The sequence below is a fragment of the Thunnus albacares genome, chromosome 17 (genome assembly GCF_914725855.1).
Source record: "Thunnus albacares chromosome 17, fThuAlb1.1, whole genome shotgun sequence".
Lineage (NCBI taxonomy): Eukaryota > Metazoa > Chordata > Actinopteri > Scombriformes > Scombridae > Thunnus > Thunnus albacares.
Genome location: NC_058122.1, coordinates 8,040,521 through 8,066,651, shown reverse-complemented (window position 1 = coordinate 8,066,651; position 26,131 = coordinate 8,040,521). Strand labels below are relative to the sequence as shown.

The 26,131-nt window shown below is 40.7% G+C and overlaps 2 protein-coding genes across 4 annotated transcripts; both read right to left on the bottom strand.

Moving 5' to 3' along the window:
• Positions 1–47: 47 nt before the first annotated feature.
• On the bottom strand, positions 48–9,080 carry LOC122967663 (probable ATP-dependent RNA helicase DDX17). 2 transcript variants are annotated; one of them, XM_044332425.1, is made up of 13 exons: positions 8,665–9,080; positions 8,344–8,503; positions 8,097–8,193; positions 7,831–7,964; positions 7,236–7,301; positions 6,939–7,080; positions 6,607–6,767; positions 6,180–6,352; positions 5,923–6,033; positions 5,603–5,664; positions 5,424–5,483; positions 2,194–2,421; positions 48–1,515 (listed from the first exon to the last, which is right to left on the bottom strand). In XM_044332425.1, exons 1-13 carry the CDS (start codon positions 8,712–8,714, stop codon positions 1,025–1,027), a joined length of 1,935 nt encoding a protein of 644 aa, XP_044188360.1. In that variant the 5' UTR covers positions 8,715–9,080; the 3' UTR covers positions 48–1,024. The 2 variants fall into 2 exon arrangements, with proteins under 2 accessions (XP_044188360.1, XP_044188361.1); XM_044332426.1 differs by having other exon boundaries at positions 8,344–8,500.
• A 1,101-nt stretch (positions 9,081–10,181) lies between these two features.
• Positions 10,182–26,009, bottom strand: LOC122967666 (transmembrane protein 184B-like). Of its 2 annotated transcripts, XM_044332430.1 has the most exons (11): positions 25,939–26,009; positions 25,504–25,584; positions 22,445–22,678; positions 18,727–18,892; positions 15,767–15,857; positions 15,549–15,624; positions 14,867–14,958; positions 14,403–14,572; positions 13,928–14,122; positions 13,497–13,523; positions 10,182–12,620 (listed from the first exon to the last, which is right to left on the bottom strand). In XM_044332430.1, exons 3-11 carry the CDS (start codon positions 22,676–22,678, stop codon positions 12,391–12,393), a joined length of 1,281 nt encoding a protein of 426 aa, XP_044188365.1. In that variant the 5' UTR covers positions 25,504–25,584; positions 25,939–26,009; the 3' UTR covers positions 10,182–12,390. The 2 variants fall into 2 exon arrangements, with proteins under 2 accessions (XP_044188365.1, XP_044188366.1); XM_044332431.1 differs by lacking the exons at positions 13,497–13,523; positions 25,939–26,009 and having other exon boundaries at positions 25,504–25,590.
• Between the last annotated feature and the right edge of the window lie 122 nt (positions 26,010–26,131).

The following is a 26,131-nucleotide window of genomic DNA, read 5'->3' as shown; positions in this document are numbered from 1 at the left end:
TCCACCTCCATGATTTTAGTTTCAAGGACTTCAAGAGCACACGATGATACATTGAGGAGCTTTATTAAACATGAAAAACGAACTAAAAAGGGACTTCTCATTAACTAGGAAACGCTCAATCGTCACTGTTGCAAAGACTTGACCACACTGGTGATTAATTGAATAAGGTAAACTATCATGGCTCTCGGGAGATTTGTCAGTAAACACAAACTTGTAAATGTGAAAGAAAAGCTTGTTTACATGCATGACTCTAACCGGTGCCATGGCTACACAAAAGACCCATAGAGCTGCCTCTCAGAGGCCTAAATTAATATCAATGTAATGAAATAAAGACTGTTCTGAAATGGGTGTCAAGATGAAGTTCAAAAGAAGGAAGAAAATCCCATTATCAAAAAAAAAAAAAAAAAAAAAACCCCAAAACATTTTTAAGCCTAATTTTGCTCAAAATACATATGGATCTCGCATGTTTTTCTTTAAATCAATTCAAATTGATCTTGTAGCTTACAAAGTTTCAAACACAAAAATAAAGATATTGAACCTAAAAAAAGAAACTTAGCTTATTAACAAGAAGTATCGTCAGCACCTACCTTGATACACCTTACGAGAAAAATCACAGATCTCACAACACAAAAACAGCACATTTGCTCAAAGATTTTTTTTTCAATACATTCTTGACAAACTAAGTCAAATGAAACAGACAAGCTTTTGTCAAACTAAATAATTACTGCTGATTAATTTGACTTTAAAGGAAAGTCAAAACAGTTGACCACTTAAGAAACAAACTGGGAACCAGTCTAAATGTTTCAAAACTGTGCTGATGTTGGAAGAAATTTGGAATTTTAAAGCACTGTGCACTGGTGTCTTGAAACCAAGTTCATAATTGGAATGTTGATGTTACAGTGGTCAACTTCCAAGAACGAAATTGTTGCAATCACAACATTTCTGATGCTTTTGAGACTAAAGCGAATCTGAGAATGGGTGCAGTGTACATTGTGCTGTGTGTGACTGTGGTGCACAGATCCCATTACTTTCTACCAGAGGGAGCAGGTGGCGGTGGAGGAGCAAACTGAAATGGCGAGTGCCCCATCAGGCCCATCATGGGCTGGGGAGGGTTGAACTGCTGGGCCATTAGAGGCTGGGGGCCTGATGAAGAAGGTGGGGCCTGGCCCACTCCACCACCCCCTGACCCAGAGCCACCCCTGGAGCTGCTGTACTGGCTGCTGCTGCTGTTATTCTGGTACTGGTTGTATGAGTTGGAGCTGGAGTTGTAGCTGCGTCCTCCGTCCCTGCTGCTGCGATCTCTGTAAGAGGAGGAAGACGAGGAGGAGGGGCGGTCCCCATCCCGGGTGCTTCCTCCACGGCTATCTCGGCTGTCACGGCTGTAGCTGCTGCTGCCGCGGCTGTCCTTGGTGCTGCTTCCCCCACCCACAGAACGCATTCGACGATCACACTCGTCCTGGTACATTAGGTTGGGATTGTTAGAATTAGAGCCGCCGCGGAAACGGGGACGGCCACCTGGAAATGAGAAATGGAAGAGGGAGGACACACTACCATCAAACTGCTACGTTGGCCATCTAGCAACAAGTTATTTATGGGAAAGCACAGTCAAGTGTATTTCGAGTTAGGTTGTTTATCCCATCTTTCATAATACCGTCATACTAAAGACAATACTAGAATTCCACAAGACTAGATTATCCCTTTACCAAGTCAAAACTGATTCCTCTTTGGTACTGACAGCAGCTAAATAATTTAATCATGTTAAGCAGTAGGTGATTTGTTTATCTTTAAGGGGGAGGCAACCCTAGGACTGCAGGATTATCATATAGTGATATAGTATAGAATTGAGTATATAGTTTAGAGAATATTAGAATATTATAGATCCAAGACAAAATTTACAGAAGGGCAGGACTACTTCAGCACCAAGGACAGCACCATGGATTTATCAATACACAGCACACTTAGGCTACTGATATTTCAGAGCAATGGTCGGGGCCACAGATTCTAACTTGCATAAACCTCAGTCAGATAAAGGATCAATGAGTCAGGCAGACTAGACTAACATATTCAACTAAACCCCTCTGCCCCTGCACTCTCTCTGCTACTAGGGGACGGAGAGGAGGAATGGCAGGTTAACAAGGGGGATGGCAGCCCCCTCAAATTGCCTGCTCTAATCCAGCAGGAAGCGTCCCTTACCTCCACCGCGTCCGGTGTCAACCAGCTGCAGCAGTTTGGGATTGATGGCCTGTCGGGCCTCCTCCAGCACCCGGATCAGCTCGCGGGCCTGGCGGAGGTTCCCCGGAGTGAAGAAAGTGTATGCAGTGCCTTTGTTGGTGCTGCGGGCCGTACGGCCGATGCGATGGATGTAGTCCTCTGATGAGTTGGGGTAGTCATAATTGATGACAAACTTGACATCCTCCACATCTTGACATTTGAGGCAGTAAAGGGTAGAGAAGGGGTGATGTGTTGGGACCAGTTGCAGGGAGGGAAAAGACAAAAACAGAAGTCAGGACAAAAATAACCCTGGCTGGCAACTGAATCAATCAATCAATTTACTCCATTGAAATTTAAAGTTTTGTGCTTTTGGAACTGGAAACATTCAGACAGACAATACCTGCAAGACACCCATCATCCTCTGAAAGCATCACTTACCTGTCAAAAGATCAACTATTTGTACAATACACAATTAGAAAATGAAGATACTTACCATGCCAATTACAAAACAGGGCTATATAATCTAGTATAGTGCTTATGGAGATAGGTGCAGCCAAAGCTATAGATTAACTGAATTAGGTGATGAAAAAAATTAGTGGAATTGGGACATGATGTAAAATTTTAAAGAAGAGAAACTAATTTTGAGAGGCAAGTGACCCTAGAAATAGAATTTGTGATTGCTCATTAATTGTTAAAGTGTAAGAATTAACAGAGAAAGTTACTTTCTTTTTAGGGGAAAAAACATCAGTTTAAAACGAATTAGAGGTCTGTTTCTCATTACAGTTGACAGAGGGCTCAGAAAACACTGCTGATTAGAGGAAAAAACAAGTCTTGTTTTGGAAGCATAATGATGAAGGCTGGAGGAGGAGAAAATGGGGAAGGGCGGTTAAGGTACTTACCCTGTATCAGACATTTAGTGATGACTTACAAAGTTACCCCTCTGCCCCCCTACCCCTCACCAGTCCAGGGAGGTTTGCAGGGGTAGGAGGAGAGCGCACAGGACAAATGCAGTCCCTTCCTCCACCTCGCCACTCCTCCACAACACTCCCAACGCTGGAAACTGCCTGGGCCAGAGCTCCAGCTGGACCGTGCTGGGATGCGGTCCTACTCTAGTCTTATCTAGGTCTCTCCATGTCCCCCAGCCTTTTTTGACCTGGAGACATTACTGGGTAAAGGATGGAGGAGTATTTACTGGATACTTTCATGTTAACTTCAAAGATCTAAATTCTTTGTTAGGGAGACTTGCACGGCCATTTCATACATTAGTGGGTGGCAGTAACATCAAGATGTGGGGTAGTGGGAGTGGTAGATTTTCTTAAGGGCTTTGGCGGCCTTGGTTTGTTGCCAAATGCCTCCCAGGTCACTTCCAATGGCAGTGATATCATAGAGCCCAGCTTTTCAAGTTTAGTAACAAGAAACAGACACTAAGGAGAAGACTGTGGACGTTCTATAAGACGGATCTCGGCATGGGCTCTGCCAGGGAATTTGAGTCCTGACATTTGTGCTACTTTAGCCCTGATGGGGGATTCAGCAAGTTATCAAGTGCTTGTGAGTTATTTACAGACTTGACTGGTGGTCTGGTATGACGTATACAAAGAAAAAATGGCCAAAGTGTTAAAGACGAAGTGGGGGTTGAGAGCAGGACACACAGTGGAGGTGGGGATAAGGGGCAAAGGACAGGGGTCAGAAATGACTTAAAGAAAACAACGAGGAGATTATAGGACACCTAGATAAGAGGTTGGAAGGGAAGGGTGGTGGTAGGACATAGAGTAAAGAGATAAATAAAAGAAAGAAGGAAACACTTGAGAAATGAGCGAGAGAGGGAGAGGTGATGACAAAGACAGATAACAGTAAGAAAAAGAGTTGATGTGTGAGAGAGGTTGAGAAACAGAGAGGGAAAGAAAGGACAGATAGGAAAAGGAGTGAACGGGAGGGAAATCGATTATAGAGAGGTGGCTCCTCCAGGCCAGGACTCCTGCCAGCCAGGACCAGACATGACGTCCGCAGAGGGAGAGGCCGGCCGGCACAGCCAGTGGTGGGGGGTGTCAGGGGCTGGCATCAGGGGGCAGTTCAGAGGGGAGCCTCCAACATAGCCGTCCATGCCCGGCTTTGGCTGCTTTTCCACCCTCACTTCCTGGCAGTTGTCTCTCTCTGTCTTCTTGTAACGCACCACTGTGTCTCAGCTTCACAGAACTGATGTATCATCTATTTAAGTGTATTATCTGTGGGACAATTTTTTGGTAAAAAATTTTTGCTGTCCAAAGTTTGTCATTATGGTTTGTTAATAGAAATGTATCTCTTGATCCATAGGTTTCTTGACCCATATCCCATCAGAATAATTACACAGATATTAAAAACTTATCAAAAAGTCTCTGGGTGAATCTGAGTTTATCTAATCAGCAACTGGTGTGGTGCGTCACTGTGATGATGGCATGGCTGAGGGGAGCCCACCCTCCTCCATACCCCCCTCTTCGCCCTCTCACCTGACAGCCACCCCAGACCTTAGGATCAAATTTGGAAGCCCAGCAGCACCCCGTGCTCGCCCCCCTAGTGTCTCCCAGGCAGCCAGTGTCCTGGAAGGGGGGAGAGTTTTGTTTGTGGGCTCTGTTCTAGGTATTCACTGGAGATGGCTGTGTCTGGGACTGATTAATCAGGCCGTCTCTCTCCCCGAGTCAGCTTTCGATTTGTCATGCCTAGGTCCGGCTGCAGGCTCCCGAGGGCCTGTGTGCTTCTAGTTGCCGGAAGAGAGACTTGGAAACAAAAAAACCAAACAAAAATAAAATGAAAAGAAAACAAATGAACATAGAATTAGGTTAAAGGTTGACTGCCATCCTGTAAGGGGCTGCTTCACTAGCCTCACCCCTTACATCTTCACACTTCATTCAACATCATTCCTATGTTCAGTGTTTTTCAGTGTTATTTAATAGAGCAAAGTGGCTTAAATGGAAGTCCTACTTCTAAATAAATATTATATACTTCAGAAGAGAAGCATCCTATGTTTTGTAAAAGAAAAGCAAATCTGTATGTGTTTGTGGTTTACTTTTGACCCTAAATTCTACTGTAAAAAAAAAAAAACACATGCAGTTAAGATACTCACCGTTGTTTATTTTATTCTACATATTTAATGGTCAAACATCTTGTGCGTGTACGCTATCAGTGTGTAGTTATACTGAGGAAATAATTTGTTTTGCACTTCAGCACACAGGACATACCCAAACCACGCGAGGCCACGTCAGTAGCGATGAGGATCGGAGCTTTGCCACTGCGGAACTCTGTAACACAAGATAAAGAATAGATGATTAGGAGCTGAACATTTTCTTCAGAGACAACATCAAAGAAAATGGAAAAATACTAAACCACAGGAGTTCAAATGTCAGTGTGTTTGTCGTACCTGACAACACCCAGTCTCTCTCTGGTTGGCTCTTGTCGCCATGAATACACATCGCTGGCCACCTAGAAGACAAACCAGCAACCCGTTAGATATGATCATGAAATTAAAACCGGTTGATATCATTGTGGCGTTAAGTTTTAAGACACTTGTCTGCCTCCACCCACAGAGCTCTGGGTCTGCTACAGAATGTGATAAACCATACTTGAGAACTTGTATCATAGAAACAGTGCAGACTAAACTGTATAAAACCTCCTTAAATCACTGGGATTACTTAGTTTTGCATAAAAGGGTAGTAGTGTGTTCTTGCTTGATGTACTCACCCATCACGTCTCATCCTGCGTGTGAGGTCATCACACCGTTTCTTGGTCTCCACAAAGATGATGGTCTTGTTCTCTTTCTCTGCCATAATTTCCTCCATCAGCTGGATCAACCTGAGGAAAAGGCAATTAGAAATAAAGGAAACTGGCTTAAGCTTGTGGCTTGGCTGTACATTATGTACCCATTACGCTACAAACCAAACAAACTGTAACAAACCAAAGCAGGCAGAGAAAAATCTGCTTTGTGACCAGCCTCTTACTTGTGGTCTTTCTCACTCTCCATACAGACATCAACTATCTGAAGGATGTTGTGGTTGGCGCTGAGTTCCAGGGCTCCAACATTGATTTGGACGTAGTCCTTCAGAAAATCCTCTGCCAGCTGGCGAACCTCTTTAGGCCAGGTAGCACTCCACATCAGGGTCTGTCTGTCCGGCTAGGCAAAGAGCACATCAAATAAACAACAGGTAATGACAGATACTGAAAAAAGGGACAGAAAAAATTTAATCTTAATAAGCAAACTTACAGTGTAACAAACATACTAAAACCTAATGCATACATGATTAAAGTAGGCATTTCTCTGCTGCTGTAAATCAAACACTAATACTACAAATCACAACTACAAAAAAGAAAAACAACAACAATAACAAACAAAAGCTTTTGATCCAGCTGATCTCTCATTAGCTTTACCCTGATCTGGTCCACAATTTTGCGAATCTGTGGTTCAAATCCCATATCCAGCATGCGGTCAGCTTCATCTAGAACTAAGTATGTGCAGCGCCGCAGGTTGGTCTTTCCTGCCTCAAGGAAGTCAATCAGGCGACCAGGAGTGGCAATGCAGATCTCAACACCTAGGAAGAACAGATTTAGTTTGTCTCTGTGTTATATAAATTGATCTAATGCACACAATTATTAACAAATTACAGACTAATCCAATGTGGATGTGACACAATTGCTCAAGTTGACTCAAACAACTAAAAAAGAGTGAATCATGTATTAATAACGTATAATATACTACTCACCTCTCTCCAGATCTCGGATTTGGGGTCCTTTGGGAGCTCCCCCATACACACAAGTGCTTTTGATGCGGGATGACTTTCCATAGTCATATGCCACCTGCTGGACCTGCTGCGCCAGTTCTCTTGTGGGGGCCAGAACCAGGCACTGCAGAGCACACATATAATGCCATAACAATCCACTGCTTGGTGTAGACACTACAAAATTGTTTTAAAATGGCTTTGAATCTAATTTCTGTAAACTCTGCTTTTCCACAGCAGACTACTCTCAGTAATTAGTGTATTCTGTTTTTCTTCACGTACAATGGGTCCATCTCCACGCTCCAAGTAGGGCTGATGGTTAATGTGTACAATGGCAGGCAGGAGATACTGAGGACAGACAAAAGAGAGAGCTCAGTGGATTGTGTTTGTTGTGCAGCATCAGGAAAATCAAACAACAGAAACAATAAGCACGACAGAGCATTTGTACAACACACAACCTGGGAGGGGCCAGGGGCTTGTGCGGAGGGTCAAGGGATGAGATAAAAAGAGGTTAATTCATGTGTCTTGCAGACAAATTATTTTCATTCATCTGTATATCATACCAGTCAAATTTGAGCTATAATCTTAATACATTGTGGGTCCTTTGGCATAAGCAGGGCCCAGTGTGAGTGTTTGCATAGTTTTAGTGTACTGACAGCTATCAACAAACTGCATGCACTCATACAGTAGGTAGCAACTGTTTCCATCTACATTTGTGCACTATAAATCTGTTATCTTGAATTCAAAGTTAAAAACTGACCACAAGCATACTCTTTCTGTTTTTAGAATGGGAGGTGTCTGTGCTGCTTTGTAATCTACCAGCATGTGATGATTCCACATTTATCATTACAGGAGTAGAAGAAGATGTGTGTCTCACCGATAGAGTCTTCCCAGAGCCAGTCTGAGCGATGCCCACCATATCTCTCCCGCTGAGGGCCAGAGGGAAACCTTGTGCCTGAATGGCTGTGGGCTCCTTGAAGTTCTGTTGCATCAGGACATCCATTACATATTCTAAATGAAGAGGCAGAAATACCATCCTCTGGTTATGTTTGTTAGTAGCCAGCAGATTTAGTGGAGTTATTGTAGTGGCAGTGTAGTTCAAAAGTTCTGTATGTATGGATGTCAATGTATGCATGTGCTTACGAGGAAACTGTGCCTGATGGAAGTTGATGACAGGCTTTGGGCAGCCTGAACCGCGAATTGTTATTTCTTTCTTCCTGCGATACTCCTCAACTTCATACTGAAAGTACAAGACAACAGTCGAGTGTGTGAAACCAACATAGTAAACACCAATGTACAGCTTTTTATTGGAGTCTCTCCTTTCATGAACGAAAACCTATTTTTGCATTAGGGACCTGCATCAGAGTAGACTATCATATTACAGAAATACCTGGCTCATGCGCTGCACTTCCAGGTGTTCACTATAAAAGTTCTTCTCAAATTTGGGAAGTTCTTCCAGGTCCCATCTCTTCTTTCGTAAACGGTCCCCGGGGTTCCCGAACTTCTTACCGGGGGGTGGGCCTCCTCTACTGGACCCGAAACGAGGGCTGCTGCAACATGACGAGACACACTTTCTGTAGCTAGATTTATGACACTTTCCTGGGCTAGAATATTAAAGTTACCTCTGTTTATCGCAGCAAACACATGCAAGCCTTTTATGATAACAACCAACGTTAGCTCACATGCTAATATAACTACTATATTGGCTTACCCTCTGTCACGGCCGCGGTCTCTATCTCTGTCTCCGTACGAGCCTCTCATTTTGAGTATACACACTCTCTATGTTGGGTGAAGAAATTATTTAATGTTGCCGTTGGGTCAGTGGGCCTTTTTTCGCGAAGAGGTTACCTGACTTTCTCTTATTGCCAAGTTACCGTTACAGGCCTTGCTTGGAAACCACTCTAACTGTTAGTTATATCCGACGTTAGCTTGGAAGGCTGACTGGATGAAGAAACTGCCACTTTCTTACAGGCTTATTGAAAAGTAAAATATCACACCGAGCCGTGTTTTTGGTATGACAAATTTAGACGTGAATTCAATGGACACAACAACAAGGCCTAACAGTACTGCTATGTTGTTGTTAGCTTAGTGCTCACGCTCAGTCGGCGAGCGGAAGCCACTGATTGGCTGGCTGCTGGAAAAGTCCCGCCCCCAGTATGATGGACAACTGATGTAATTATTTTAGCTTAGCTGCACTATTTCGGAAAAACACATTTTACAAATTTTATAACATAGATTGCGTTTGCTGCTCGCCACTTCCACCAGATTAAAATCTACTGATAACTACTTGTAAATAGGTTATATTGTATATATTGAATTACTAATTACTAACAATATTGAGGGGAGTTTCTAATATTCCGTCAACACTTATTACACAATCACAATAAAACTTTATCATAACGAAGGTAATATGTTTTTCAAGCAAGCTTCTACTGCGTTGCGTTACTGACTACTAGTGGTGTATAATGTATCCAGACCGTTTCATACAAGTACAAATACCCCCATTACCAGTAAAAGTCTATTATCAGCAAAAATACCAAAAGTACCTGTTTTTATATATAATTGGAAAATTATGGTTACTATGGTATGAACAGTAAGTAGCATTTGGTGAAGATGGAGCTCATTTTTACTATTTTATACATGTTCAATTCTAACTCCAATTTACACTATAATGTGCATTATACTTTATATGCTCATTATAGGTTTCCAAAATCTTAGTCTGCAAAGTAACTGATAACTGTGACTGTTAATATATTAAGTAAAAGTATTAAATAAAATATTAAGTAAAAGTGTAGTGTTATTTCCCAATGAAATGTAGTAGTGTAAAGTAGCATGAAATTGAAATACTTCAGTAAAGTATATATAATACCTCAGAAGTGTACTTATAAAAGTAAAATCATTGTACAATGTAACAAAATATGACACATTGTTGTGATGATTGTTAAGTAGGCCTAACTAGTGAAAGCTGACTTTTTTAACAACATGGGAGAAATTTCTTTCTCCATTTGTCTATTGTCTTTTATTTCCTTTTCAACACCAACAGAAACCAATATAGCATAAAAACATGAGATCATATTACCAATATACAAATTGAAATGTATACAACAGAAATAAAACAGGAGAATATATGAAAATTAAAATATTAAGACACAAAAATATTAAAACAAAGCACTATACAAAGCAATGCCATTACAGTCATCATCACGAATGTTTCGCAATGCTTAAACATTCTTTCCTTTCTGGTATAATATTTCCTGGTTTAATATATTCAGCTTTGTAATTAACATCCAGCTTTTAAAATCACACAGCATTAAAACTATCGTTTCATAGTGTTTTAAATCAACATTCTTGAGCTTGATATGCTTTAACCTAGGGGCAAAGTATTAGGCAGTGAATTTCACTTTTTCAATACCACTAAGTTAATGTAACATTAATAGAACAAATTCACTCAACCTCGCCTTAAACTGAAGCACTACAGATTCAGTGCAAAGATGGATACAAAAGTGATGCATTAATTATTGTGTGTAGGAGGTGGTTGAAAGAGATATGAGTTAGCAGTCACAGCCGCAAAACAACTTTGGCATCCACTGGTGGTGAATTCCACAATTAAACACTTTCGTTATACTGCTAACTGAATACAATTTTCTCATTAGAAAGTACGTTGTGTGCACTGTTGAGGATGCTCATCACTTACTTGCTGGACTGTGAGTAACTGTATGTTAACCTTCAGTCAATAGACTTGAGTCAGTCAGTAAAAATCTGTTTGCATTCTGCACATGACATAAGAGGAAAACAATGAGCGCACATTTAGAGGCAGCATTGGGCCTAATGTCACCTGTGCAACAGATCTACTCAGCATGTATACTGCTGTGCTCCACCATCAAACATTAAAGATCACAACAACAAGCAACGTCTATACTGGCCGCTGGTAAAAGGCATATTAAACATCACCTAGTAACAGTATGAACAATTAACTCGAACACAGTCCCTATTATCTTTTGAAAATAGATAAAAGGAACACCAGTGGTTGGCTTTCCTTGCCTGCAGGTTTTGGCTCACTTGAGTCTTTTTTCCATTTCATTTGTGATGCATCACTGTTGTGCTATAGTGTGTCCCTGTACATGTCCACTTTCTAACAGCGCCTGAACATCCTATTATCTTGCATACCAACTTTTAAATGTCCAGATATTCCTATTTCAGATGTGAGTCCAGTCAGATTTAAAAACCTTGTTTGCACTGACATATCTTTGCACGGCTTTATCTGTCTGTAAAAACCAGCTTCACTCACTGTTACTATAGCAGTGCCGCCATTATAAACAGTGCCGGCAGAGGCAGGCCTGATCTGTGCTACATGCAATGCCCTTAATTATGGGATTACAATCCACAGCACACCACAGCTGGTCCGGCTCTACAGGGAAGTGTTGCTTCTTCAGTAATCTGTAATCTGTGTGGGTGTTGTCCTTCCATCAGTCTCCCTGCCAGCATTAAAATCTCTCATACAGCTGCTCCACAAACAAAAACACTGTGGGAGAAGCCCCAGTCAGGCCACCAGCTGGAGATATACTATCACACTTTTGATGCACTTGTTCATATGAACCCACAACAAAATGGAAACAAACACAAAATATTTATAACATTTCTGGAATAACAATTTTCCAACAAACTTGTCTTTAAATGAGTTATGCCTTCAAGGTCATACAACATTTAAACAAAAGTATTATTCGTGTTTAAATTCTTATATATTAAAATAAAGCCCAGCAATTCAAAGGCTGCTTAGTTTTGCTTGAATATAAATCAAATATTAAGACAGTGCGTCTCATTAACTGGAGCACGGGGTACTGCTCCCTCTATTTGGCAATGTTTCAGTAAGAGGCAGAGTTGGCAGAGGGGTGAGGAGGAGTATGAAGTAAAACATGAAGGAGGCCATGAAAGTTAGGTGAAGATGGCACTTGTTTGCAGTAGAATACATTTTATATGTGTCATATATTTTTTGCCGTGGTGGTTAAAGTGCAGCATATATATCTTACTCAGTGGATGAATATAGATATTGTGTTTGTATCAGTAATGGCCTCTATGACATCAACACAACTTGACCAGTTAATGAACCTAATGTGTAAACACTATTCTTCTCCCTAAATAAATCTGCAACAACCTCTTCATCCTATTAAAGCTCCCTCCTTTCCTACTGCACAAATTTATCCCCTTATTTCCTCTTTTTCCTTGTACACTCCATCCCTTCCTACAGTCTGTTAACCACCAATTCAAAAGTCTGACATAAATCTGATCTTTATATTGTCTAAATGTGGAAAAAAAAAAAAACAGAATCTGATCTTCCCTGTTAAGATAGCGACAAAAGATCTGATTTGTCTCACATGGCTGATAAAAATTAAATATGGGCTACAGGAGTAAAGTGAGCCTCTGAGTGTGTGTTTGAGTCTCAGAACTCGTCGTCGGAGCTGAGCAGCAGGGTCTTTTCATTGTCCCCGCGGGTGCTGAGGTTACTGTGGCTGCGGGAGAGAGGTGGCCCTCCACTTCGCTCCAGTGTGGACTGCTGGGTGTACTGCTGATAAGCCGGGGAGAAGTTATGGATGGCATCCTGGACCATGTCCCCTGGATTCATGGTCTCCTTCAGGCTGCTGGAAATGCTCTTCATTGGGGCACAGCGGCCTGGAGGTGGGGTAGAGGAGTGGAATGTCAACAGAGAGACACTCAGTATGAAGGACAGGTGAGGGAGAGATGAAAGTGGTAGATGAGTGAAAAAAAGACTGACACTATGTTTCCATCCAATTGTCAAGTGAATTTTCCAAATAAATCTTTTATGTCAGGGGTGCCCTGGTAGTCTACTGGTTAAGATGCATACCACATAACCACAACGCCCGCAATTTGATTACGCATTGCTGCATGTCTCTCTAGCCATGTTTGAATTTAATCAGCAGGATGGAAGAAATTAATCTGTTCCCTGAATGCCACAGATACAGACATGCGGATGATATAACAGAGCGGCAGTGGATTGTATATTTCTGGAGGTTAAGATGGATGCATATTTTAACATTTTATGACATATTACTTGCCAAATAATACAGCTGATTTAAAATCAGTTTCCATTACTAATTTACATTGCTAGAGGTCGTGTTGCCTACATTTTTTGACAGCACAAACATTTTTCTGCTTCTAGCAAGCAGGGGCATGTTTGGTAAGTAGGGAGAGAGAGAGTGGGAGGGGACCACTGAGCCTAGGCAGGACAGACTAAACAAATTTCAAATGTGCCAGGAGAAATGAAAAGGCAAAAATGTTCAAGGGCTTAATCCACTAAATGCAAAATGAACACTGGGAAACAAAACAAAACAAAACAGCAGTTTACCAGTGACTTTAAAAATATAAACTGAATTTATGCTGAACAGAAAGTTGTAACAGCAGTGATGTTAAAGTAATGGATGTTTAGCCACAATCAAACACAAAGAAGCAAACAAAAAGTACTGTAACAGGGACAAACATACTGAACTGTGGCAGATACAGACAAAACACAGCTAACATCAGACCTACCGTACTGTCCATAGATAGGAAATGAGCCTTTCAGTGCAGCAGAGTGAAGAAGAGAGGAAAAAAAGAGAAAAAGGGGCACAAAGAGAGACATTGAACACAAGAAAGTCAAGATGAAAATGAAGGAACAGAAAAACAAAGCAGAAGAAAAGAGAAAGACTTAAAAATATTTAGCAGGTAAAAAGAGGAGTTAAAGATAGGAATCAAAGAAACAATGGTGAGACACAAAGACTGAGGTCAGATCAGTCCTGAAAGACTGCAGAAATCAAATTGTATCAAGAACCATTACAGAACTTTACGATCAGACAGATTATGATACACACTATAACATATAGGCTCTATATTTACACATTTTGCTTTACTTTTCCCATCTGAAACCAGCTTAATACCCCCAAGCATACCCACACACACACGCACGCACACACTTCCCTTACCATACGAGTCAAGTCTTTTGTCCATGTAGACCTTGTAAGTGAAGGCATGCCGCAAAGCAACAGCAGCAAAGAACATCTCAATGCAGATAATAAAGTTTTGGTAACCGGCGGCAACTGTTCCCTCGCCCACAGAGAAGTCAGCAGAGCTGATCTGAGGGATGGCTCCGCATTTCTCCAGGATGGCCAGCAGCATCCCTGAATTGTACAAGCAGAGAAAGAGCAGGAAAACCAAAATCATAAACAGAGGGGAATCATACAGTAAGTTTTCATACATATGCTTCATGTGCATTTTGAATCAGTGCATGAGAAAACTGACTGGAAACCCAGAAATTGAGATGGGAACAATTACAGATTTCCACTTTATTTTGCCAACCATTTTGGAAATTCACTTAAAATGTGATATTTGGATAAAAACATACCTACATGGGTATGTGTGCTGCTGTGTGTTAACAAGTTTGGAATGTGGTTTTCTTACCCTGCCAGAAGGAGAGAAAGATGACTGACTTGACCATGAAGAACTTGAGCACAGGGCTGTACGGGACGAGCAGTTCACGTGTGGCAAAGTAGAAGAGGAAGAGAGCGTAGAGCGACAGGCTGACGGAGATGTTGTAGATAATGGTCACATACAGATAGCCGCTGGCCACGCTGGAGGAGAGAGGCACAGAGAAAAGAATGTGGTTTAGTCATGACACAAAAGGCTTAAGAGACTTAAATGTGTATCTTTTGAAAATTATTACTCATTACGGATATGAATTAACTGCATTCAGAAAGTTCAACCCATTCAACTCAGCCATAATGGTCTGAAAAGACATTTGGCTGAAGTCAGTCAGTGTCCGCGGTATTGTGACATAACACAGGAAGTCATAGCCCAAGAAAATCCCTGCCCAGGAAGGTGTCTATGCTGTGGATGACAGTGAATAAGTTGTTGTGGAAACATACTTGAAGTCTCCATCTCTGTATTTCCCAAAGGCCTGAAGAATGACAGTGATCACTGCCATCAGCGGTTTCACCACACAGAACTGGAGAGTTGCCTGAGGAAGTAAGAGTGAGAAAGAGTGAGTGTAGGGGAAGTAAAAATGGTAGGAAAAAATTAACATGTCAGGAGAAATACTGGGTCAGAATACAAAGCAGCCACGCTAAACCTCTTTGTTTCACTTTTAAGATCCGTAGTCTTTATTAAATTCTACAAATTGACTATAAAGGAATTTTCAATGGAGGGAATATTTATGAGATTAAAATTATATCAGTGACTAAAGTAGTGCTTCTATTACAGCTGATCCTACTGAGTATAACTGAGTACAAACACTATGCATCGCTGTGTTATATAAAGTGTATCTGAATGTCTAGAAAAGACATGACAGTTACTGTGGTGGTGGGTTACCTACAGTATTTCAAACAAGCTTCAATTCTTTGTCATACTTCATGGAAATGAATTAAAACACAATGGCTGCCTACAGTCTACAGCAAAGTGATCTATATTTTATTTGTAGTACACAAGAGAAAACATGCACTATCACTACTAAGCTTGTTACAGAGTTCCTCTATCTGTAACATTAAAACAGGCTTTTGCTTTTTAAAATTAAACAATGTACAATATAAGTGCAAAGAGGGTGATTAGTACCTGTTTGCAAAACCTGAGGAATCCAATGGAGTAGGTCTTTCCCCACAGACAACAGGTCCCGTACATGCAGCTCGACCTTAAGTGAAGCACAGGTTCATACAGGTCAACATTGTTGGAAATACATATGCAGGCTATTTTTAACATTGAAGTTATTGTTAACAATAATGAATGAGAATTAAATTGAATAAAAAGAGAAGCTGAGAGCAAACAAGACTTACTCAATAGGTTTCCCTCTGATCTCAGCCATGATGGCGCTCTCTCCTCCCAGATACTCATAACAAAGACTCAGGAAGTTGTAGATGACAAAGGCTGCACAGTGCGACATAAAAAGGGTTACTAGTTTTTAAGGGTGACCATTGGTTTCTGTAAGAACATCCCCACATCCTGTTAAACATCTACAACCAATTTCTATTTTGTAACTTGAGTATGTTCTTCATTCATTAGATAGAAAGAAGCTTATTTGTGTGGAAAATAGTATATAGCATCACTGTAACCTTCTTATACATACAGGAAGGTAGTCACCATTTATACTAAAGTTCTTATAAACATATGTCAATGCTGCTAATGTTGTTTTTAAAAACACTGTTGGAGTATGATAGCTATAGCAGCAGTGGGTTAGTTATACAGTATCGTCAACCCTTGGTGTAATCCACCTGGTGTAATAATAACGGTTATGTTTCTGAACTGCTGAGCTTGCCGTTTCGAGGCAGAAAGGTGAGTAATCCCCATCAGCAGGTTTGGAAATGATTGGGTAATGTTGAGAGTTACATTCAAGCCTGAGCATAATTACAGGGTATAGTTCTCTAGTGCAGAGAGCAGATGTGGAGGAGTTGATAATGGGACAGTCTTGTGGAAGCACATAATAGAAATGGTTTAGAGAAATGTGTTCACATAGGAAATACTGATCTAACACAAGTGGACTACACACATTTAAGGCTATGATATTCAGTGATATAATGTGTTGCATAACTTCTGTTAATGAAGATCAAAATCATACTCAACCATGAGAGGTTTGGCATTATTCTTCCAGGATCATAGGCCTGAATATGAAGCTACACCAGGTGCGTCTCTAATCCCTTTCTATTCTATCCATTGGTCAGATCTGATATGTAATCAACCTAATCAATGCAACAAGTTACACTGGTTGCTTTACTGTAACATGACAGATGTCAGATGGGGACAGAGCCTGAAGAGATTCCTAGTCTTCAGACAGACAATGCATCCATAGCTCAGCAGTTTAATCCATAAACCTGAAAGGAGATCTGTCATCTGTCATGGATGGTGCCTTAAATATGCAATAACACTGACATAGCTGTTTTTACCTCTAACATCCACACTCTCTTTTACATATAGGCAGATAGAAACTGACATCATATCTTGTGTACTAGTCAATAATGTATTGGTTATCCTGCAGACACCAATCATTTATAGCCTGTTGAGAAGTAACATATGATTTAGATAAACCTAACTGGACTGCATACTGATCCCAGTAGTTGGTGTCCCTGAGTGAGCAGAATGTGTTTTCATCTGCCGCCGCAGGTGTTCTCAGGCTAATTTAAGGGTAACCCACAGATACCAGCTCCCCACTGCTTAGCTCTGTCTACTGTCTTAGTTTAAAAGTAAGTAAGCCTCTGATTGTAGCACATGGACGACCGCTGCCAGAACACAATCAACACGGTGCTAGGTTTGTTAATGCCGCATAATTTGCACAGTATGTATTTCTTCGCTAAAATGTACTATCTCTGCTTTGTGCTGGAAAAACACTGGCAGAATGAAAGATGAAAATAATTTAAACATGCATTTTGAGAGTACAAGCAACAGCACGACACATCAATGTTAGCCTTAGAAAAAGACCCCCATGTCTTTACTGTGCCTTAATGAATCTATTTGTCCATCACTTCTATTTTTACTAATATCATAAAGACTAACATCTACTTTCATACACTATACCATTCACTCATTATGTAATATGTACTGAGGTGTGATAAACACAGAGACAAAAAGAGGTTTTGTACTGAAAAGTAGCATTTCACAGAAGTACCATAACCGGAGACATGGTGGGCCGCAGATGTGCACCTTTTGATTAACCATTAACACGCAAAGTTTTTGTGCAAATGTGTAGCAATTCAACCTGAACTTAAGGTACAGTTTGACAGAGGAACACATAGTCCTCTACTAACTGAGCTCACATAGCTTGTGTGTGTGTGTAAGTGTGAATGAGAAGACAGACTGCATGAAAAAAAGATGGTAAGTGCCTGTTTCTCATACTGTGCACTAACTGCACTATGTGCACATTTTACCTGCAGTAGATGGCACTCACTGTGTCTGTATGTAATACATTGCCCTGAGGCCACAGACGCTGCAATGCCATCAAGAGCCTTGCACATAACATAATGTATAAGTGTGCAGGAGTGAAACTAACCATCGTTTCCATGATCAACTAATCTGTCAATTATGTTTTTGATTAATCAATTATTTTTTAATCTACAGAATGTCAGAAATTAGTGACAAATGTCCTTCACACGTTCTGAATCCGAGGTGATTCAAATGAATTATCCAACCAGCAGTTCAAGTTAAGCAGCAAATCCTCACAGAAGCTGGAATCAGCTAATACTTGGCATGCTTGCCTTCCTGTTGATCAATTATTTTGTTTCAGCACAACATGTATGCACTTGTGAGGATGTTATAACAAAAGCAAATTGCCACTGACAAAATGTTTTATTCTCAAATTCTGCATGAATACTAAATTCCTGTGAAAAAAGATACACTATAGGCTGGTGGGATAAAGAACAAGCTTACGATTTATCTGCTCACAAGTGAGATGCCTTTTCAAAGTCTTCTCAAGGATTTGCTGGTTTTCATACAGTTGCTAGGAAACAGCTTTCCCCTCCCCTGAATCCCCAACAGGCCACAGAGACATGAGAACAAAGATGGCAACCTTTGCAAATGAAGATACTGCAAAGGCCATCTGCCACTGGGGTATCACAACACATTAATTTTCTCACTCTTATTTCTACTGGGAGTCAAAAGACACACATCGGAACACAAAACACTCACTCATCACTGTGGTGAATATTGGCCTGCAGCATGCATGCCAAATATGGCAGCATTTCATCCAGCCTGCAGCAGAAGATACTAGTGTACCAGCTCAGTGCACCATGTTTATTCATCCACTCACCTTCATAGCAGTCTCGGACTGTGTCAAAGTACACATAATACTCCTCATTGGTGAAGAAAAGAAGACTGAGCCAGGAGTCAAAGGCATAGATGGGGACTATGAAGAGGATCCTCACTATGTGCCTCTGTTCATTTGGAGAGCTGTAGTAACGTAGGTGCATGTAGATCTGAAGAAAAGGAATGAGAAAAAATGTTAAGCTTCCATTAAAGTGATAAAGTCAGACATCTTAGACACTCTGCATGCTCCCATGAAAGACACCATTATCTAAGCAAGAATTTGCAATGAATAAATGACACAAGTTCCTGCACTTACATGCTTTAGCTAGTAAGTAGCAAATACACAATATATTCTACAGTAGAATTTATGTTATTCTTGTTATCTTTGAAAGACTCTGTTACGAATTCAGTGCAAAAATGAGTCACTCCCGGAACCTGAAACGAGGCAAATCTGTCATCTGATGTCATCAGTCACCACACAGTGTCCCAGTTGGTAATAATTATACGACAATGTGTGTGGATGTTGGCTAAATGCAGGATGTTCATTAGGAATAAGAATCATTTTGATGGCATCATATTTTATCATTTGGACTTTTAAATAGAGCTGCTCATGCTAGGAATACTGCATAAACCACAGGTGCAATTAAATAATGAAAACAGGGAGAGAAAGTCAAGAAAATACACTGGAACAGTGGCATATAGGTGCATTTACACATCCACATTAGAACATCTTTACTTACACAAACACACAGATGAAAACACATGTAGTTGATATTCTGTGATATTTTTAAATTGTCACCACTATGATGTATTAACTTGGACAGCAGATTGGCAGGATGCAGAACAAATATATTTACAAAGCAAAAAAAATAACGAGATATTGAAAGAAAATGTGAGGGCAATATTCATCAGCTTCCTCTCTGTAAAACCAGCTTAGAATATGGTGGATAAATGGGTTTGCTGAAACTAATTGCTGCCTCATGAAACCTGTATGTGTTTTCTCTTCAGGCTCTAGTGTGTCTGTACATGTCAAAATACAGCCAGTATAGCCTAAGTAGGATATCGGAGTACTGTGTGTCTATGAGGTGTGTGTTGTGTCCATGAGCCGATATGTGGGGGTTGTTTTGGGTAACTGATACTGAGCTTTTATCACTCCTATTCAGAGCAGCAGACGGCAGGAAGAACAGGGTGGGCCTTTGTCACCAGCAACTCTGTCTGCTCCATCCGGCTCATTTCCACTTACACAATGTCCCACCTATCACCTTTCCTGGCCAGTAAACAGACACACACCTTTGGTAAAATAACAAATAGTGGGTGACAACAAGCCAAGCGAGACACTGCACTCCGCTCACAGGGTTTATTGCTAGGTGACCCTCCTCCCTCCTGTGTGCATGCACGCGCACACACACACACACACACATCCCCTGCTGTTTGATGATGTCGTAGTCAAGCCAGGAGAACCTGTTGCCAGAGTGACAGAGGGCTCTTCTCTAACCCTGTATGTGAGGCGCAGCGGCAAACAATGGGAAACAAATCATTAACCTAAGCCTCGAGGCACAATAGATCCCACTTACATAAAAAGGGACGCTTACTAAAATTTTCACTGTAACATGATGGCTGATAAAATGACATAAACAAGGCAAAAAGCACTTAAGCACTGTACTGCAACACAACACTGTACACATTATTTTTTCATAGCTTTACGTCACGCCATCCACCCTTAGTCAATATTTACTAAATCTAATGTAGCCTACATCTTATTATCAGCTACCAACAAGCAGCAGTTAAGGCAGAGTCCCATGCTGGTGTGTGTTTCAAACTGTATTATTAACCTCAGCCAATCACTCAATCAAACTTGGCACACCTTAGCCTTGGGATTGCAAAGTCTCCAGTTTGCAAACAGCCGGGAACATTTGTTGCATTTCGTTCTCCATCTCTCTCTCTCTCTCGTCTCATTTCTGTCTCCCTACTGTCGGTTATCAAATATAGGCATAGTCCAGCTACAACACAGTGTACAACAAGAAGTGTGGACCAGCGATGTAAAAAAATTGCTCAACATTTGGAAAATGCCTTTTCCCCACAGGATGTGGAATCTATGAGGTGCATTTGGTGTGTGTACAGGCACATAAAGGGTCTTAGATTAACAGGGGCTCATAAAAAAAATGCTCCTGTGTGAATTTGTGCAACTGTTCTTGGCTTTAGCGGAAAAGGAGCCATTTGTGCCGAGAGAACCCACCTTCAGTACATGAGGGTTAAAGAAAAGGAGGGAGAAAAGTGGGTGATGTGGGTGTTGAAAGATCATGAGCAAGATTTAGGTTTTTGTCCCAGAATTCTAGCTTAACCAAACGCTGTGGGCAATAGGCGGAAAACAGATGCAACCACTCATTTAACCTTTAAGCTGACACGCTTAGCAAGAGCTATATACCAGAAGTCACCAGATAGGGCTTTTGTGTGTTATTTAACAACACTTATGCTGCATTCAGACTGATGATAGTGCAGTGTAAAACAATAGCCTCCTGATTTATTGCAATGACACCACAGCGTTGGCAACAAGGTATCCCACAGCAAAGAGCTCCGGCATAAACTTTGAACTCGGCTCAACTTGTTTGTTGGCTGACCAAATATGAGCAAGTGCACATTTAAGGTAGATTACTAGTAACATGGGGGAGATAATTTTACTGCTTACCAAGGAGTCATTGAGAAGTAGGAGAAAATAATTGCTGCTGTGATAGCTTTGTGTAGTTGCAAAATCCTTCCAGTGTTATAAATCACTATGTAGTGTTTTTGTATATGTTGAGCTTTTAAACTCATGGATCTATTACTTCAAATCAACTTTCTGGATGTATTTTACCTTTTCACTGGTACTTAGCCAGTAAACATTGTTGTTCAATAAGATGATGATAGTTGAAGTTTAATTTGATCCCTCTGACAACTAGAGGTGTAGAAATTTTTTGATTCGAAGATGCATCGCGATGCAAATGTCCAAAATCGATTTTCTAAATGTTAGTTAATAACATGATGTTGACAGAACAAAAAAGGCGGAACTCAACTGCAAGGGCAGTGCACCACTCAGAGTTATCTTGCAGTTCATCTTCAACTTGCACTGGTTGCAAGCATTTTGATTTTATGATTAAATAATTACCTTTGCGAAATGAACTTGAAGTATATTGTGAACTTTCTAGGCCGTCACTCACAGACTAACATTAGCAGAGCAAAGCAGTGAACTCCAGCAATAACAAAAAAGACTGGTTGACCAACAGAAACTGCAGCATTAGATAACTTAAACCAACTCTGAGGTGAAGAAAATAACTCAGTGTGTCTACAGCAAAACCAAAGCCCAGGTAATGGAGTCAATGAGAAAGCTGGTCGGTAAGCTGTTACTTGTGTGTTTTTGTAATGTTTATGTACTGAGGTGGGTCACACAGATACCATTATTGAAAAGATGCAGCTTTTTATATTATTGACTGTTGTAGTCTGATTTTTGAGAGCACTTTCTAAATAAAAAGGGAGTTCAGATTTATCTGACTGCTTGTATTAATTGACAAAAAAGTAGCCATGTGTAGTAATATAGAAAATTGAGGATGTGATACATTGAGATGCATCGTGCAATCAAATTGTTGACAGATGAATCATAATTGAATCAAATCGTGAGGCCAGTGAAGATTCACACCTCTACTGACAACCAGATTATCTGTAACCTCATAATGTCAGGTTCTCCTTACCTGGTGACACGTGATCAGAAGAGCTGTCCAAACAAAAAAACCTGATATAGTTTGGGCAGTGGAGGTCATGAGGAAAATTGGCTCTTCTGGTGTGACCACTGGGGCTTCTGGTACCCACGAAGAGTTGGACCCTTGTGGAGCCACAGTGGCTGGGGCCCCCGGGGCAAGGCCGACAGGAGAGTCATTCCCCAACCTCTCTGACAGGGGTATGTCTCGCCGCCAAAGTTGACTCATCTGTATAAAAAAAAAAGTGGGTATAAGGAACAGAGAGAAATTTAGGGACTTCATCACTTTAGCTTTTCTCTATGTAGTACAAATAAATTTAGCCATGACATTTTAAATAGGTAGTAACCTATAGTCAACAACAATCAAGTACAATCTCAAGTTCTAGGTGATAAAGGAGAAAAAGACCAACAACAAGGGAGGGGAGATTTTAAGGACTGGAGTAGCAAAGAATAGCTTTTTTCAGGCAGTTTATGACTTATAATGTACATCAACAGACAATGGTATTATGTATACAATGGTATACATAATACCACTGTATGCATGTATATGTGCTTATGTTAGAATAGGCTATGCAGGGTAATGCCTGAATGAAACACTAATGGTAAAACACAGCGTAACAGGCTGGCACAGTCTAAGACCTAAATCTCAAGCAAACATCTGCTGATGTTAGAATGAGAAAACAGAAAAAGATACAGAGCAGAGCAAAGTAGGGCAGTGCACAGATCTGCAGTGCAAAAGAGACTGTGTGGATAGACAGATGAAGAAAGATCAAACCAGGCGAAGTAGAAAGAGGAGGCATAAGGTAGGTGGGAGAGGAAAGGCTGGTAAAGAGTGTAAAAACCACACACACCAACACATGTGAGGAGGAGGGGGGGTAAGCAGAGCCTGAATCATTTGAACACAGCGAATCAGTGTGACAGCAATGAGCTGAGGGCTGCTGACCCAATTTCTCCCCTTCTTTTTCTCTGTGCTTTGCTGAGGGCAGGAAGAAGTGTATGGGTGCTGGAAATAGCGCTAAACACAAACATGTTTCTTCAGAGTATTCAAAAACCCTTCCACAAATCTGCACCAAAGCACCATAGCCTGTTACCTTCATGTACTGTGGACTTTGCAATAAGGTAGACTCTTGACATGAAACTGAAATAGAGTAAAACTATAAAATTATAATGAAAGCTCATCCAAATACATACTCTCTAAAATGCAAAAAGGTGTTCATTATGGTTTCTGTTCCACTCCACAAAGGTGGCTGTTAAATGACCAGAGCTGCAGCTGGTAAAGATGGAAGACACTGAGTTGGATATGAAAAATTTGATGTAAAAATTAAGTAAATTAACTTGTATGACAGCAAAGCTATTTTTTCCATTGTTTAGCGGCTTTAAGTATCACATTTGTACTCAACATTCATTCTCAACATAACTAAGCCAACTGTGCAGCACTGGACAGTTCAGAACCTGCTGAGTTGCCTTTGTTTATTAGGTTTTTAGGTTTGTACTGTATCAACTCTAATGCTTACACTGCATTCACGCCATGTCAACATAATGGGTAGATATTACATCCACTGGAAAATCTACAGACCTTGAAATTACAATAACAATTTATAAGAAGTGAAAATAAGACTGGTGGTGTGTTTCACATAATTACACAGCATTAATTTGGAAAAATGAAAACAAGACAAGCCAAACTGGAGGTAACAACATTAAAAGCATCCACAGAGATGCTCCATGTGCCACCACCCTCACAATCAAATCATCAAGGATCTCCGAGTACTGTCGTCTCTCCAACTACGTCAGTGTCTTGGTGTGGATTCCAGGAAGGTTATAATGTAATTTTTCACAGTTAAAACTAGTTTAACAATGATCCTGTGCAACAGCTAATATAGGTTCTTGATGTGGTCATGGATGACTCATGCTGCTTGCCAAAGCCTCAATCAGCCTGTGGCAATGCAGTAACACATCAGCGTATCACACACACACCATAATATGTTTAAGTATTTATGCATAGAAACTGCAAGGAAATCAATTTAGGGTGGCACAGAAAATCCAACTTTTTGCAGTGTGATGTCTGGACTGTAAAATGAAGTACCAGTCAGAATGTGATTTAACTGTTTTTTCATGAGACTGACATTTTTAAATGGTGTAATTAAAGGCTAGGCAATATATCAGTTATATAATGTATTATCTTATTCATTGCAAAGGAATTACTAAGTCAAACTTCTTGCACAATAATTTCTGATACAGCAGACAGTTCCACTTTGAATTTGCACAATGAATAACCATGCATTTGTGTGTGACCACCATCAAGTAGACTTGTCTGAAAATGGATTTTACTTATTTGTTCATCAACCATTATTGGATGAATGTAAATCAAAAATGTATCATATCATATTATCTAAATGTATCATATTACAAATATTATGTACATATCATCCAATATGTAGAAAAATGAATACATGGTGAGGTCTGTGTTCAATATGTACACACTAGCAATACCAGCTTGCAGCTACAACAACAGAGCTCGGTGCTTCCCAGTGGGCCACAGACAAGAGAGAGAGAGAGAGGGACAACTCATCAATCCTGCTGACTGCACCCCTGGGTAGGTTTCAAAACATGCATTGTACTTTGACCTCAATCGAATCAGCAGTCTTTGTGACAGGCCATCATAAGTCCTCAGGCTAGGAGAGCTGCCTTTAACATACTGTCAAGCATCAGGCTATTGAGGCTGCGTCCAGAGGCACTGAAGACAACAGGGCTACTTAACAATGATCACAAGTCATTGTGATTGTGCTAAGAGTGGCTATAACAAATCCCACAAAGAACGAGGGAGCAGGTTTCCCAGCTTTCAACCCTTATAACAGTATACACATAGCTGAACTGCATTTTAGAGAAAGACACATCCTATTTAATAGGAATTCAGCAGTTGTAATATTTACTTCAGTGCTGCCAATTTTGACTGTGTTGAAATCGTCTGCGAGTTCAGAAAAACACACTAGACTGAAAAAACAGTAGCTACCATTCAGTGCTCATGACCCTACCCTATTCTGCTGTTTTACTTACCTCCTCTGCAGTTGTTTGATGTGCGGCGCTGGTTTCAATCCAAGCATCAATTTAGCTCATCCTCTCAAGTCGACTACAAACCTTTTGGAGTACAAAAAGTTAATTGGCTAAACGATAACATTCAGAAGAAAGCCAGCCCCTTATCTAATCACTGCACCATTCTTTGAAACCCGGAAACTTGTCCCTTTTTGTAAAGCTGGCAAGTGTCGGCAGCTGAGCGTTAACTACGCCGAGCGCTGCTAGCTAACGTTAGCTCTTCTTCCTAGCCTGGCGCTAGCTTGTTGTTGCTTCTCCCCGTAAAGTCAAAACAAAGCAAAGAAATATAATACGCTTTTAACAAGGGAAACACTCAAGTTACAATATTAAAATGTAGTCCATGTAAAATAACTTGTATTATCTTGCCATTTCCCCATCCAAAGCTGATGAACTAGGCACCGTTATTTCATCCACATCACCAGCAGCAGTCCACTGTACCAACAGCAGCAGCTGCCAGCAAAAACTCCGCTCCTGGCGCATGCGTAATGACGCTTTTCCACATCTCTGGGTCTTTGCCATTGAACATGATGTAACTTTGTACAGGTTAGACTGCACTGCGTGTGCTGTTTTGTCCACAACCTCCACTTAAAAA